Below are 16,970 nucleotides of genomic sequence, written 5' to 3'. Positions count from 1 at the left end.
GGCGGGTTTTGGCTATAGACAGCTGTATGTTAGAAGTTGTCTGTGTTTTGGGGAGATATAATTGGAGTATTATTCCTGAAACATTTATTCAATGTTTGGGGTTTTTTTCCCCCCAAATGTTAACCTTGGTGACATACACTAGGGTCTTGGTGTTTTTAAGAGGTTTATTAAAATATTAGTTCATTGTGGGTGGGTATAGTTTAGGGCTATCTCAATTATTGATTCTTTTATATTGTTAGTTTAAGTGAAATCTTGGGGCATAGTTAGGGTTTTCCTTTATCGATTTGTTAAGAGTAGTAGGGATCAAGAAGAACTGCAATCAAATGCTAGCCCATGCAAGAAAGAAAGAAGAGAAAAAATAAATACCTGTTTGCCTGCAGTCATCTGTACTGGACCGGTGTGTGATTGGACAATTAGAAAAAAACAAACAAAAAAATAAACAAACTTCTGAGCTACAATTGTGGCAGGTTAATTTTAATGCATATTAAATTTGAGTGAAAAAATTTTATGTAGCTTTGGCTATTTCCTGAGTCACTGGAAATAGGCCGAGTTACACAAAGAAGAGACAAGTTGATCTAATCATGTATTTCTTAATGAGTATAACTTATGGGCAGACTGGATGGAAAGACATAAGAAGACTTGAGGCGGTCCAGAGGAGGGCGACGAAAATGATAGGAGGCTTGCGCCAGAAGACGTATGAGGAGAGACTGGAAGCCCTGAATATGTATACCCTAGAGGAAAGGAGAGACAGGGGAGATATGATTCAGACGTTCAAATACTTAAAGGGTATTAACGTAGAACAAACTCTTTTCCAGAGAAAGGAAAATGGTAAAACCAGAGGACATAATTTGAGGTTGAGGGGTGGTAGATTCAGGGGCAATGTTAGGAAATTCTACTTTACGGAGAGGGTGGTGGATGCCTGGAATGCGCTCCCGAGAGAGGTGGTGGAGAGGAAAACTGTGACTAAGTTCAAAGAAGCGTGGAATGAACACAGAAGATTTAGAATCAGAAAATAATATTAAATATTGAACTAGGCCAGTTACTGGGCAGACTTGCACGGTCTGTGTATGGCCGTTTGGTGGAGGATGGGCAGGGGAGGGCTTCAATAGCTGGGAGGGTGTAGATGGGCTGGAGTAAGTCTTAACAGAGATTTCGACAGTTGGAACCCAAGCACAGTACCTGGTAAAGCTTTGGATTCTTGCCCAGAAATAGCTAAGAAGAAAAAATAAAAAAAATAAAAAAAAATTGAAATTGAATCAGGTTGGGCAGACTGGATGGACCATTCGGGTCTTTATCTGCCGTCATCTACTATGTTACTATGGACCATTCAGGTCTTTATCTGCCGTCATTTACTATGATACTATGATGATGTGTGCATTCATGCAACGTCATCATGTCAACGTCTGTGCATGCTCGGAGGCTCTCCAGATACGGCCCTGAGCTCAGGGAAAACGAGACGAGGTTTGTGTGGGGAGGGGCTGAGGCGCAGCAGGGCGGGGTTATGGGTGTGCCACAGAAAAACATTTGCTCTGTTAGTGTGCTGGAGTGAAAAAAAAAAGTTTGCGGGACACTGGGCTAAGGCAACCCTTCTGGATTTCAATGTATATTCATCAAGACAAGATCATACAGTACATAACGGGGGACTTCAAGCAGACCTGTCCAAGAGGGCGACTCCCATTCAAACGTTTCATCAAATTAGAAAAACAGATGCAGGAAACTTATTGATGGTATTTGACAACGTAGGTGGATAAAGGCTTTTTGGGTGGCATTATTTATAACTATGTAGTATTGGGTCACTCACTTTTTTCATTTGAGGAGATTTTTAATAAATCTACTCTACTAGGAGCATGGGGACCAAATTAAAAACTATTCTTAGATACATCTTATATACTTGGGAAAAATGCACACTTAATCATTTGTTACAATTTTACCCACCTTCAAGTTTGTGATTAGAGGTTACATCATTAAATATTAATGTTGGGGGAGCCATATGGAGCTAAATATTCTCCACAGGCGGCAAATTTTGTAAAATCTATTTAGGATTCATATATATACAGCTGATATCCTCCAAGGCCCATAGTCAAATTTTGAATAGATTACAGGAGAGACTAATGTAATCTGACGACACTTTTTGATCTTTTGGGTGGGGAAGAGGGGTTCCATTACTTTGGTTTAGTGTTATAGTTGAGAGATCCTACTTGGATGTTCCTGGTATTTGTTATTTTTCTTTTACCGATGTACTGTTCACATCAGTTTTGTAAACTTTGTTACATAAATTCAATAAAAATGATTTTCAAATACATAAGAAAAACATTGCTCTCTATGGGGGCAGGCAGGATGTGTACTGTCATCCCCAGCTGCCTCCTGAAGGTGGCAGCACCACAGTGTGTGTTCTGGGTCAGAGAGGGTCACATACAAGGCCTTGAAAAATACAAACCAGAATATAACCAATTTCCACAGCATTTTCTTATGACCAACAAGGCAAGTGCCTTAGCTAAACAAGAAACCCTGCATCATCGCCTACAATGAACTACAAATGAGCCAAAGCCCACCTCTGCCGAGTAACAGCGCACTGGAATCCCAAATGCTCGAGCCAGACCAAAATCCGCCAGCTTCAGCTCTCCGTTCTGTGGAACACGTCAGGTGAAAGAGCATCAGTGTCATTTCTCTTCTCCCACATTGTGGTTTTCACAGTACTCATCTCCCCGCTTCCCCCTCCCATTCTCCACCCCCATCCCCTCTGCATGTGGGTTACTCACCCGATTAATGAGAAGGTTCTGAGGTTTGAGGTCTCGGTGCAGCACGTTGCGGCTATGACAGAAGGCCAAGCCTTTTAGCAGTTGGTACATGAAGGACTGCAAGAAGAAATGCCATTCAGGGCTAGGATACAAAGGAAGGATTAGGTTCTTACCTCGATAATCATCTTTCCTGTAGAACAGCATACGATTTCTTACGGATGGGTTAAGCACCTCAACCTATGAGTTGCTTGCAAAAGACAATCATTTTCTTCTCTCTGCCCCCCTCGTCTCTCTGGGCAGCACTCCCTCTCCACAGTCCATACCAAAACAAATGATAACCTGTAGGAGAGGAAATTAAACAAGGGAGCCCTCGGGAAACTCCCCGATCCAGATAAGTTTGATATGTTTTGCAAATAATAAAAAAAAAAAAAGTTAACAAACAACTACCCAACAGGACAACAAATAGTAGAGAAGGAAACCACCTACTGATGTGCAACCAGCAATGACACTTGTTCAGCTCCTTGCAAAACAAAATATGCCAATATGTATCTCAGCTCTAATATGCCATTCTCTTCCTTGGCTGCCTCGAGCCAAGCTGCTGGATACTTTTTCCAGCCTACAAGCCAGCACAGGCCTAAGACATCTGCCAGGGCAGGGCAGGGCACAAAGAATCATATGCTGTTCTACAGGAAAGAGGATTATCGAGGCAAGAACCTAATTCTTCCTTTCTGTGCAAACAGCTCGTATGATTTCTTATGGATGGGACGTATCCGACCAGCACAGAGGACCTGAAAGCCCCATCCGTTTGTGCCACCCTGTCCACTCTAATATTTTGTAAAGGTATGGAGGGAGAGTTGACCATGTGACTGCCATACAAATTTCATTGGGTGGCACTACCCTGGACTCTGCCCAGGAAGATGCCACACTTTTGGTAAAGTGAGCTTCCATGGCAAATGGCAGCTGCTTTCCACAGTCAATGTACTTTGAGGAAATAGCCATGAGGATCCATTGAGAAATAGAAGCTTATGAGGCTGGTCTGCTCCGACAGCTAGTACTGGTCAAGACAAATAGGTGAAACAACAGATGGAACTCATTTGTCACCTCAATATACCAAAGGAGAACTCTCCTGACATCCAGGAACTTCAATACTTTGTCCTGCTTCTTCTTGCCCATGGCTGAAAAGCAAGAAGTCATACTCCTTGGTTGACATGAAGTGCCAAAACTACCTTCGGTAGAAAAGACGACATGGTGCATAAAGACACCCCTGCTTTCATAAATTTGAGGAAAGGCTCTCTGCATGATAATGCTTGCCGTGCAGACACCCTCCTTGCCGAAGTGATCATGACAAAGAAAACCATCTTCATGATTAGATCCATAATAGATGCCTTCGACATAGGCTTATATGGAATGAGGGTCCATAACACAATGTTGAGATTCCACATAGGAACTGGCTGTCACGCTGGGGGGCAGAGTCTGAGAGTTCCCTTTAATAAACTGGACACATCTGAATGAGGTATCAAAGATTCTGTCTACTCAAGCTCTGTAACACGAAAGACAAGCTATCTGGGCCTTGAAAGATCCTACCACCTAGACCTTCCTGCAGAAAAAACAGGACTTCAGAAATGGAAACCTGTAAGGCAGGGGTGTCAAATGTCGGTCCTCAAGGGCCGCAATCCAGTCGGGTTTTCAGGATTTCCCCAATGAACATGAATGAGATCTATTAGCATCCAATGAAAGCAGTGCATGCAAATAGATCTCATGCATATTCATTGGGGAAATCCTGAAAACCCGACTGGATTGCGGCCCTCGAGGACCAACATTTGACACACCTGCCGTAAGGGATCCAACTGCTTCTCCTTAGACCAGAGCTGAAAAAGTTTCCACACTTTGCATAGGTCGCTACAGTCACTGGCTTTGATTGTAGAAGCGTTGCGATAACAATATCCGAATATCCTGTTTGTGCTAAGACTACGTGCTTAACAATTATGCCATAAGCCCAAAGTGTTTATTTATACATTTATACCCTGCATATCTGAAATCCATGAGGGTTATAACATTACACTCATAAAATAAAATACAAATACTCACTAACACAGCATAAACACACAACATAAGTCATTTAACATATAACATTCATCAGCAAACTCAAAATCAAATATAAACTAAATCAATCCCAAATCCTAGAAAGCATTAAAAAAAAAAAAAAAAAAAAAGACGAGCCTTCAAACTTTTATGAAAGGATAAAAAAACCAGAAATCAAACAAATCAAATCCGGGAAAGAATTCCATAACTGGGATCTGAGGATAGAAAAAAATGTAAACAACTCAAACATTCAGATATAGAGCAGACTGGAGGAACTACTAACAATTGTTTGGAGATGTACGGGTACGTACATCTCCAATGTTGAAGCAACAACTTCAGGTAACAGACCAGACTGCTTTATATACCAAAGTCAGGATCTTAAACTGAATTCTCCATGTTATTGGAAGTCAATGAAGCTCAACAAGTAAAGGAGAAACATGAGCATGGTGAGGGATCCCACCAATCACTCTAGCTGCGGCATTCTGAGCCACTTGAAGGGCCCTCAGTGATTTTCTTGGCAATCCGCACAAAAGAGAATTACAGTAGTCCAAATTCTCTAGGGCTGTGGGCTCCTGGGACAGAAGATCCTGGTGCAGTAGTAGCCTAAGGAGAGCTGTCCTGCTGCAACCGGACTAGATCTGTGTACCAAGGACGAGGCGGTCAATCTGGAGCCACCAGGATTACTAATCTTTGATAGCCCAGATCCTTTGCAGTATAACAACCTATTACCGGCCACGGGGTGGGGTGGGGTGGGGGAACACTTACAGAAGCCAACTCTTCCCAGATCTGACCTTTGACTTAAGAAACGAGGAGCATTCTTGTTGTCTGCTGAGGCCATGAGACTGAATGCTGGCCGCCCCCAGCATTTCAAAATGTAGTTGAATGTTTTCTGAGACAAGGCCCATTCCCCCGGATCCAGGGTTTGGTGACCGAGAATCGACATGGACACAATCCACTCCCGCTACAAGAGGGCAACCAATGCCCTTGTACTGTTTGATCGTCACAATGAGTCCTTCCCCCAGCCATAAAGACTTGCAACTGTCGTCAGGATATCGCCAAGACTATGTGGAGAGGGAGCCTTTGGATAATGACTCAGACCGGAGCCATCACTGCAGACACTGCACTTCTGCTGTCTAAGCTAACTGACTGGAGAAAGTTTCTCTGAGGTGAGCGACATGCTAACAGTGCGCTCTGCAGAGGACGCAGATGGGCTCTTGCCCTTGATCACCTCTATGGTCGCCACCACGGAGCCTAGAACCTGCAGGTAATGCCAAGCCATAGGCATTGGTAGTTCCAAAATCTCCAGGATCTGGCATCTGAGCTTCAGTTTGCATAGTTCTGGAAGACTCGGCCTTCTTCTGTGTTGAATAGACTCTCCAAATACTCAAACACTGAGTGGGGCTCCAGGTGGCGTTTTCTAAAATTTATAATCCACCCTAGATCCTGCTGGAGCTGAACTGCCTAAGCCATTGCCCGTTGACATTCCATCTCAGATGGTGTGCTGATCAGCCAATCGTCCAAGTACAGATGAACTTGGAGGCATGATCTGCGCAGATGTGATGCTGCCACCACCATTACTTTGGTAAAGGTTCAAAGCACCACTGCCAATCCAAAAGGCAGTGCTGAGAACTGAAAATGGTTCCATAGCAAGTAGAACCTGAGAAATCTGGGAAGATGGGTATATGCAGGTAAGCCTCCATCAAATCCAGTGAGGCCAAAAATTTGCCCTGAGCTACTGAGGTGATGACCAAACTCACCGTTTCTATCCAGAACCTGGGAACCTTTAACACTGCATTGACCGAGATCCAGGACTAGTTTACAATCTTCTTAGTCTTTCTTGGGCACGATAAAGTATATAGAGTGCCTGAGCCCAAGTCTGCATTTGGCACCAGCTCTATGGCTCCAATTTGTAACAGTCTTTGGACAGTCGCTCTGACTTTGGCTGCTTTCTCTGGTCTTCCTACCTGAAAGTCCAGAAAGATGCCCCCCAAAGAGGAGACAGGATTTGAGTTTGCAACCCTCTCAAATGATGTCCAGCACCCACGACATTGGGACTTCTGAGAATTTGTGGTGGGGCGAGAGCTGTATGTGGAGGTTCTTCTGGAGCCCCCGAACCTCTGTCGGGAATAGTGTACCACAAACTGTGTGCCGGGCAGTAGAAACCCACAGGGACTCTAAATTCAATTCCTGCTGAGAAACTGTAATAACCTCATTTAAATCTGTTGGCCTAAATAGCCTGCGCAGTGTCAGGTCCTCTCACCTGATCTAGGGCCGACATTGACTCCTGGTTGTTCGCTCCACACCGAGAATTAGAATCCTCCAAGGAGGATGCATTGTGGGAGAGCAATGGAATTGCATTGGACCTCATCTCATCCCAGTCCTTATTCAAATGTGACCTTGCTTTGTGGAGGTAAATTCCTTTGAGAACTGACTAAACTAAGTAAACTAAACTAAGCCTTAAGTTTATATACCGCATCATCTCCACGGAAGTGGAGCTCGGCACGGTTTACAAAGCTTAAAAATATAAGGAGAGAGAGGAGAAAGATTTACAAAAGCATATGAACAGAGGGAAAATAAACAGGAGAAGAAATGTTATATGTTAGAAAAAAGCCAGGTTTTCAGTTGTTTATGGAATAATTGGAGGGAGCCCAGATTCCGCAGCGGGATTGTGAGATCATTCCAAAGGCCCGTGATTTTGGAGAGGAGGGAATTTCCCAGTTTGCCTGCGTAGAGAATACCGCGTAGAGAGGGGAAGGATAGTTTATGTCTGACCTTGATAAGATACATACATCAAAGTCACAAAATCAGTGTTGAAGAGCTGGCTTGGGACCTCCGAGGACCAAGGTCAGGTGTGTGTGCGCAAAAATGCTTTTCTGGAGATACTGAGTTGCATTTAAGAGGTTTAAGTCCTGGGTATCTTGCTTTCAGCACCTCCTGACTTGTGAAGTGACCAAAGGGGGCTAAGCCCATGGCTTCAGCCCCTCTCAAATACCCTGCAGGAATCACACTCCTCATCCGACCATTCAGCGCAAATTTGGCATGATATGAGGTCTAAACCACCTGAGGAGTCCATAATAATTGATTTTTAACAAAATCGAAGCTATTTGTTGAGGTAGAAGGAGGCTTTTGAAATAAAACTGGAATATTCAAGATGGCCACTGCGGCAGCATTATGGCGCCAAACAAATGGCCCGTAGGAGTACAACCAGAAGTCCGAAATGACTGAAAATAGGATTTTAGAGGTGGGGAACCTTGGGACACCCTCAAATATTTAGTTTTGCTGAACTCAGACCTACCCCATAGACAGTATTAAGCTGTATTCACAGATCTGCCATATGCTATGCCTGCATCAGCTTCTCACTACAGATGGAAATGAAGGGATTTCTGCCTTAACCAAGAAAGGGTAAGCGGCTTGTCTCTTTGGGTTGCCTCTTATTCAGGTTCCAAAAACCTGAAACCCTCATGCTCCCACACGATTCTTCAAAGGGGGGGGGGGAGGGACACAGCTGACCTCCACAAAGCTTCCTGGCCAGTTGTGGGAGTCAAATCAGCTGTACTCAAGTGCCGGATGCCACAGGGGTGAGCACCACTCCCAGGGAACCTATTGAAGCAGGCAAGCCAGCCAGGTACTCTTTTTGAAAGTGTGACTCATGGCTACAGACCCCAGTGTCTTGCTCTTCTCCCAGGTAGAGCTGTCCCAGAACTACTGGAAATCTCTTAGCACAGGGAAGCTTTGAGAAAATATTGGATTTAATCCCCAAAATAAAAAAAATCTAGTGTAGAGCAGATAAAAAAACATCTTAAGTCACTTGCAGAAGTTAAGACTGAGGAGAGGGAGTGCAGCCCAGAAAGACAAGGGAGTGGAGACAATAAAATGATTGATGTCTTCTGCAAGCAACTTGCGAATTGAGGTGCTTAATCTATCTGTAAGGAATTGTATGCTGTCTGCACAGGAAATGGTCTTTCAAGACATGGAACTTAACACACTGGAGTTGTCCAAGGTCCCCTTAAGACATGGAACCTTGAATAATTCTTTTTAAACAATTAGGCTGGCAGACTAGGAGCCTTATTTCAATTGCACTTCATAACTTCTCTGAAGTACATGGATCTCTCCCTTCCCATTGTTTTTTCCCCGTCTTATTTACTATCAAACAACTTGTATTTCTCTTCCCTTTCTTTCCTTTTTGTTTTAATATGTTTGTAAGGTTAGTCTTTAATATGTCTTACAAGATTTAGGTTTTGTTTGTTTTGCTGTCCCCTAAAAATCTGTAATTTTATTGATGTGTACATCGCTTAGAATTTTGAATAAGTGATCAAATTTATATTAAACTTGAAACTTGAGTTAAATAGTTGTGTCCTCTCACACTCAACCAGTAGTTCAGGGTGGAGTATTAGTGTATCATTTTATCCAAGCTTCCAAGTTTATTTTACATTTGATATACTGTATCAAGAATTAATGTAGTTAACCATTGAATATTTTTGGTTTTTATACACAAGCATCTGAATAACCTTACTACAGTTTTGAGCTGGAGCTGAAATCCTGCTCTAGGCTGTGTCAGATACACCAGAGCAGAAAGTTCATCTGTCCACAACCAGACCATCCCTGGGATGAAACTCCCTACAAGTGGTGTGAGAATCTAGTAGGAGATGGATGGCTGACCCGGGGTCCCGCAGGAAGTCCCGACCCCCCAGAACAAGAGCTGCATTCTTGCAACTCACTTTCACAATCTCAGGATCCAGGTCCCCATTACAGCTGTCAAAATACTTCTTCAGATCCTGAGGAAGAAAAGGCATATGGTCATACAGGAATGACAGCAGGTGCATATTACTTACCACATGCGACTTACTGCTAAAAAAATAAAAAAAAAAATGCATCCCAGCCATATAGAATAGTTACTTACCGTAACATGTGTTATCCAGGGACAGCAAGCTGATATTCAACACGTGGGTGACGTCACCGACGGAGCCCCCTAGCTGACGTTTTCGCAAGCAGACTTGTTTGAAGACCTTCAAGCTTGCGACTGGCCCGCACATGCGCGCGAGCCCCTCCCGCCCCGACCTAGGGCATGCGTCTCCTCAGCGTGGCCTCAGTTCAGATAGCTAGCAAAGAAGCCAACCATGGGGAGGTGGTTGGGTTGTGAGAATATCTGCCTGCTGTCCCTGGATAACACCTGTTACGGTAAGTATCTGTGATTTTATCCTAGGACAAGCAGGCAGCATATTCTCAATGTGTGGGAGACCTCCAAGCTAACCAGAATGGGATGGAGGGAGAGTTGGCAATTTTGGAGAACAGGTTTTGCAAAACGGACTGGCCAAAACAGCCTCACGCCTGGAGAAAGCATCCAGACAGTAGTGTGAGGTAAATGTATGAACCGAGGACCAAGTGGCAGCCTTACAGATTTCCTCAATCGGAATCGAGTGGAGGAAAGCAACAGACGCCACCATCGCCCTGACCTTGTGGCCTGTGATTCGACCTGGCAGGGAGAGACCAGCCTGAGCGTAATGGAAAGAGATACAAGCGGCCAACCAGTTAGAAATGGTCTGCTTAGAAACAGAGCAACCCAAGCGATTTGGATCGAAAGAGAGCAACAGCTGGCGAGCAGAACGATGAGGAGCAGTGCGCTTCAAGTAGAAGGCCAGCGCACGCTTGCAATCAAGAGAATGCAGAGCCACTTCTTCAGGATGAGAATGGGGCTTCGGAAAAAACACAGGAAGAACAATCGATTGGTTGATGTGAAACTCAGAAACAACCGTAGGCAAGAACTTAGGATGGGTACGGAGAACCACCTTATCATGATGGAAGACAGTGAAAGGTGGGTCTGCTACCAAGGCCCGAAGCTCACTGACCCGACGGGCAGAAGTGAGAGCAATCAGAAACACAACCTTCCAGGTAAGATAGTTCAAGTGAGCCCGCAACGGGGGTTTCATCATGCGAGCAAGGACCACGTTAAGATCCCAAACCACCGGAGGAGGTTTAAGGGGTGGATGAACGTGGAAAAGGCCTTTCATTAAGCGGGAAATCACAGGATGAACAGAGATAGGCTTCCCATCAATCGGCTGATGAAAATCAGCAATGGCACTAAGGTGGACTCGAACCGAAGAGGACTTGAGTCCAGCGCCCGCCAAGTGTAACAGATAATCCAGAACAGCAGATAAGGAGGCAGACAGCGGCTCCTGCTGTCGAGTAGCACACCAGGAAGAAAACCGGGTCCACTTCTGATGGTAACATTGGTGAGTGGACTCCTTCTGAGACGCCTCCAGGACATCCAGCACAGGCTGAGAGAACTGGAATGAGGGCATTAAGTCTCGAGAAACCAAGCCATTAAGTGCAGAGACTGAAGGTTGGGATGAAGTAGAGAACCTCGACTCTGTAAGCAGAGAAGGAAAAACAGGCAGAAGAAGAGGCTCCCTGGAACAGAGTTACAATATCTGTCGGGGCCACCAAGGAGCTATCTGAATCATGGTGGCACTCATGGACTTGAGCCTGACGAGTCTTCAGAATCGGAGGGAATGGAGGGAATGCATACAGAAATATTAAATATTGAACTAGGCCAGTTACTGGGCAGACTTGCACGGTCTGTGTATGGCCGTTTGGTGGAGGATGGGCAGGGGAGGGCTTCAATGGCTGGGAGGGTGTAGATGGGCTGGAGTAAGTCCTAACAGAGATTTTGGCAATTGGAACCCAAGCACAGTACCAGGTAAAGCTTTGAATTCTTGCACAGAAATAGCTAAGAAGAAAAATAAAAAATAAAAAAAATTTAAATTGAATCAGGTTGGGCAGACTGGATGGACCATTCGGGTCTTTATCTGCCGTCATCTACTATGTTAGAAACAGGTTCGTCCAGTCCAGCAGGAAAGCATCTGCCTCGAGTCTGAGAGGGGTGTAAACTCTGGAGCAGAAGCGGGGCAACTTGTGATTGAGGGGGGATGTGAACAGATCCACGTCCAGAGTCCCCCAATGAGCAAACACTTGACGCAGAGTGAAGGAATGGATGGACCACTCGTGAGGCTGCAGAAAACGACTCAACCTGTCCGCCAGACAATTGTGCTGGCTCTCAATGTAGACCACTCGAAGGAATATGTCGCGGCGAATGGCCCAATCCCAGAGCTGCATTGCCTCTTGGGATAGGAATCCCATGCCCCCTTGTTTGTTGATATAATACATGGCGACCTGGTTGTCCGTGCAGATCAGCACCACTTGGTCGTGAAGCAGGTGACAAAAAGCCTTCAGGGTGAGGAAAATCGCTCGAAGCTCCAGCAGATTGATGTGACAAAGGTAGTCGGCACTGGACCAAAGACCCTGGGTGCGAAGACCATCCAGATGAGCCCCTCAAGCATAGGTCAATGAGTCCGTCGTGAGGACCTTCTGCGGAGGGGGGCATGAAACAGAAAACCAAGATTGGAAGATGCATCCACCAAAGGAGAGACTTCTTCAAAGGAGTCACGACAATGAGTCGAGAGACAGATCTCGATCCTGGTTCCATTGGGACGTAAGAGTCCATTGTGGAATACGGAGGTGAAGTCTGGCAAAAGGAGTCACGTGAACCGTAGAGGCCAAGTGACCGAGGAGACCATCAGGAGCTGACCCAGGGCTGAGGACAGATGGGCCACCCTCCAGCATAAACGAACAAGGGCCTCTTGACGAGGCCGAGGCAGGAAGGAGCAGAGACGAACCGTGTCCAGGTCCACTCCAATGAATTCCAGAGACTGGGATGGACAGAGGTGGGACTTGGGGAAGTTCACCTCAAAGCCGAGGCTCTGAAGAAGCAAAATGGTCTGATTTGTCGCACGCAGAACTTTGTGGCGTGAGGACGCTTTGATCAACCAGTCGTCGAGGTAGGGAAACACCTGCAGGCCGTGGAGACACAGGGCTGCAGCTACCACAACTAGACATTTCGTGAAAACCCTCGGAGAGACCGCCAGGCCGAAGTGAAGAACACAATATTGGAGGTGAAGATCCCTCACCCGGAATCTCAGATACCAGCGAGAGGCCGGGTGTATCTGAATGTGCGTGTATGCCTCCTTGAGGTCCAGTGAGCACAGACAATCCCCCTCGTCCAAGAGGGGGGTACAAGGTAGGAAGGGTGAGCATTCTGAACTGTTCCCTGACCAGAAACTTGTTCAGAGCATGGAGGTCCAGGATTAGATGCAGATCCCCATCTTCTTGGGTACCAGAAAGTACTGGGTATAAAATCCGGTATTCCACTGGTCTGAAGGAACCTCCTCGATTGCCCAAAGGCGAAGAAGGGCCTGAGCTTTCTGCAGAAGGAGAGGCAGCTGAGACCAGGCAGAAGGAAACTCTTGGAAGAAGGTCCGGGGGCACGTGAAGGGAGTACCCCTCCCGGATGATGGAAAGCACCCAACTGTCGGTGGTAAGACTTTCCCACTGGGTATAGAAATGATGGAGACAACCCCCGATGGGGAGGGGGAAGGCTCCAGGAGGAAGGGAGCCCAAAGGCTCAGACTGGAATTGTCAAAAAGATGGCCCAGGTTTTGCCAGAGCCAGCGGCTGGGCCTTAACTTGTCACTGCTGCTGTTATTGCGGCCGCTTCGAAGGAGGCCGAGAGAACACAGGAGTAGATTTCTGCGGATACCTCCGGAGAGGAATTTTGTATTGCTGAGCCGGAGAGGTCTTTGGCTTAAGTCTCACCAGAGAGGCAAAGGACCGTTTGTGTTCAGTGGCTGCCTCAATGGAATCAAATAGCTCATTACCCACGCAAGGGAGATTGGCAAGATGATCCTGGAGATTGGGATCCATGTCCACAATCCTGAGCCAAGCGAGGTGACGCATAGCGATAGCAAACGCCGTGACCCTCGAGGACAACTCGAAGGCGTCATAGGCCGCCTGAAACATATAGAGACGGAGTTGAGAGAGGGTTTCCTCAAGGAGACGAAAATCCTGACGCCGAGAATCTGGCACCTCCTCCCAGAACAAGTGGAGGGCGTCCACACAGAACCAGATGTAGGACGTGAAGATAAAAGTTATAGTTGAGGACACGGTTCACCATCATTGAGTTTTGATAAAGACGGCGACCAAATTTGTCCATCGTACGGCCCTCCCTGCCCGGAGGAACGGCAGTGTAAACCTTCGAGGGGTTGGACTTCAAGGAAGACTCAACCACCAAGGATTGGTGAGAAAGCTGAGAACTCTCAAACCCCTTAACCGGGATCGTCTGGTAACGGGACTCCAACTTGGAGGGAATGGCTGTGACCACATAGGGGGGTCTCCAAGTTCCGGAGAAATGTTTGCCAGAGAACCTGGTGCAATGGCAAGCGCAGCACCTCATGGGGCTGATGATCAACATCCATTTCCACCAAGAATTCCTGGGTATAACGAGACTCAGACTGGAAGTCCAGGTTCAAGGCCCTACCCATGTCAGAGATGAAACGAGTAAAGGAGGAGTTTCGAGAAGAAGACTCATCCCCCTGAGGAGACCCTGAGCGAGATCTGGGGGCAGCCGAGAAAGAAGGAGAAATTTCCCTTGAATAGTACTAGCCGGGGCCTCGGAGTCCCGCGAATGGTAGATCGAAGAGGCTCGACTAAAGTGTCTGGGGGGCGTCGAGGAACGACCCTGTGCAAGGTGGACCGGGGAGGACCCCGGAGTCCGAGGAATCAGATGGCGGAGCCTCGGAGAAGACGGGACAAAGGAAAATTCCTCCACCAGTTTCAAAGAAGACCCCATAGAGGCTGGCATCTGCCTCAATGTCCAACTTGAGGACAAGGGTGTGTCTGGAAGGCTTTGTGGTCGGAGACCTGCCCTGAAGGGGCGGAGAAGACCGGAGCTTTTTAGGAGGGGCAAGCCTCGACATAGCAGGCGAAAAGCGGGCCCCTGTCCTGGACCCTCGAAAAGTCACAGGTGACTCGGGGGATGAAGAATTGCTTGAGGGAACCCGACGAGTCTTGCAGGGATGGCCCAGAGACACGAGAGAAGGACGTTCAGGCTGGTCAGACCAAGGCTGGGTCGAGACTGAGGTCAGAGACGTCAAGGTCAGGACCAGTTGGCTCACTACCGAGGAAAGCTGTGTGGTAAGTATAGCCTTAAGCATGTCCTCGAACATAGGCACCGAGACCAAAGGCTGTTGAATCGTAGGTGCAGCAGTGTGCTCCTTCGGGGCGACCTCAAGGAAGAGTATTCCCTATGTGAGGAGGCGTGCTTAGAATGATGTCTCGAAGACGTCGACGAAGCGGCATTGACATGAGACTGAGGCAGGCTTCTTTGCCGGCGCACACCTGAGGAGGAAAGAGGAGACTTACCCGAGACCGGAGTAGCAGGAGGAGCCGAGGCCAGAGCATTTGAGTCCAAGGGGACTTCGAGGCCGAGGCACCCAACGAAGGCACCGAGGCCGAGCTTGAGGCCTGTCCCGCAGGATCCATGGGGCCAAATAGTTGGAGAATCTTGGCCACCCTCCGACGAAGAGCCCACGGTTGCAAAGTCACCTAACGTGGACACGACTCAGCGCGGTGCTCCGCACCCAGGCACTCCACACACCAACGATGAGGGTCGGTGATGGAGATTACCCGGTTGCACCGAGTACAAGTTTTTAAACCCAGAATGAGGCCGGGGCATAAGAAAAAGAACGGCCGCAGCCCCGCGAGGCTAGGCGGCCAGAACAAGACCAGTGTACCCGGTCAAAAATATACAAACGGAAAAAAAGAAAAATACATCATCTACCTGGGCATCCCACAAAAAACAATAAAAAAACTGAGATTAATACAAAACACTGCAGTTCGCCTAATTTTCGGACTAAGAAAAAACGATCACATCAGCCCCTACTATAAAAAACTGCATTGGCTTCCAATAGAAGCGCGAATACTATTCAAATTTGCTTGCATCTGTTTCAGGCAAGCCTGGGGACTAGCACCTTCATACCTGCAAACTCACTTCATCCTGCACAACCCCACAAGTGCAACCAGAAACAAAAACATCTTTGCATACCCAAAGATTACAGGCTGCAGATACAAATCATTCCTGGATAGAACCTTTAAGTTCCAAGCAAGCAGACAGCAAGTTTGGCTGAAAAACTACATAAACGAACCCAATCTGTCTTACAGTGCATTCCGTAAATCGATCAAAACCGCCCTATTCGCAAAATTCTTTGACTAAAACTGTCCCCTTCCTCACTAGAACCCTCCCTCACTAGGACTCCCCTCCCCGCAAACGCCTTTTCTTCCTCTCAAGAAGCTCCTCATCTATTCAGATATCCTCTACTCATAGAACTCCTACTCATATGTAAGCTCTAAAGTATTCAGGTATTCATTACCCATAGAACTCCAATTAGCACGTTAGTTTCCCATTAGACTATTATATTGTATTAGACACATTGTATGGTATTGTATCTAGTCTTATTGTATTGTATTGCATTTAGACTCACTGTATTGTACTGTACTGTATTGTATTGTATGTAGACTTATTGTTTTGTATTAAGACCTTTTGTTATTCGCTGAATGTCCAGCCTTCTTACAATGTAAACCGCCTAGAAGTCGCCTGACTATGGCGGTATAGAAAAATAAAGTTATTATTATTATAGATGTGGGCACAGCGACTTAACTGAAAATAACCAAATAAGCCACGGTGCAAGAGGGTCAACGAGATCGCGTAAAGCAAGGGAGCAGTGCTTCTGGCTTCGCAGAAAACATAGAACTGAGGCCATACTGAGGAGACGCATGCCCTAGGTCGGGCGGGAGGGGCACGCGCGCATGCGCGGGCCAATCGCAAGCTTGAAGGTTTTCAAGCAAGTCTGCTTGCGAAAATGTCCACTAGGGGGCTCCGTCGGTGACATCACCCACATGTTGAGAATATGCTGCCTGCTTGTCCTGGGATAAATGTAAATAATGATAACTAAAATACTTTTGTTATGAACTAGATTATCAGAAATGAGGTTGTGTTCCCCTGCACCCATCACCCGAGCCTTGCAGCCCTAGGAGGTGGGAGATTCCATGTCCCTGTGCCCATCACCCGAGCCCTGCAGCCCTAGAAGATGGGATGTTCCCAAGTCCCTGCATCCATCTGCCTCAAAAAATATTTCCATATCCCTGTGTCTCACCTGATCACAGTACTCAAATACCAGGGTAAGTTTCTTGTCACTGTGCAAGACATCATGTAATCTGTGAGAAGAGAGGCAGGTATTAACGTTTAGGATATCTGTGCTG

General features: G+C 46.6%; 1 protein-coding gene across 7 annotated transcripts in view; it reads right to left on the bottom strand.

The window, feature by feature from the left end:
• CDK5 (cyclin dependent kinase 5) overlaps window positions 1-16,970 on the bottom strand; it is a 39,139-nt gene that overhangs the window by 10,213 nt on the left and 11,956 nt on the right. For 6 of the 7 annotated variants that reach the window (XM_033932097.1, XM_033932099.1, XM_033932100.1 and 3 more), the window contains 4 exons: window positions 16,865-16,925; window positions 9,539-9,595; window positions 2,760-2,855; window positions 2,553-2,627 (listed from right to left, as the gene is read on the bottom strand). In XM_033932097.1, the coding sequence (XP_033787988.1) occupies window positions 2,553-2,627; window positions 2,760-2,855; window positions 9,539-9,595; window positions 16,865-16,925 (289 nt within the window). The remainder of the gene's footprint in view (window positions 1-2,552; window positions 2,628-2,759; window positions 2,856-9,538; window positions 9,596-16,864; window positions 16,926-16,970) is intronic. The other variant, XM_033932103.1, reaches the window with a different exon arrangement.

This window comes from Geotrypetes seraphini, chromosome 2 (genome assembly GCF_902459505.1).
Source record: "Geotrypetes seraphini chromosome 2, aGeoSer1.1, whole genome shotgun sequence".
Taxonomy (NCBI): Eukaryota; Metazoa; Chordata; class Amphibia; order Gymnophiona; family Dermophiidae; genus Geotrypetes; species Geotrypetes seraphini.
This window is presented reverse-complemented; position numbering and strand designations above follow the sequence as displayed.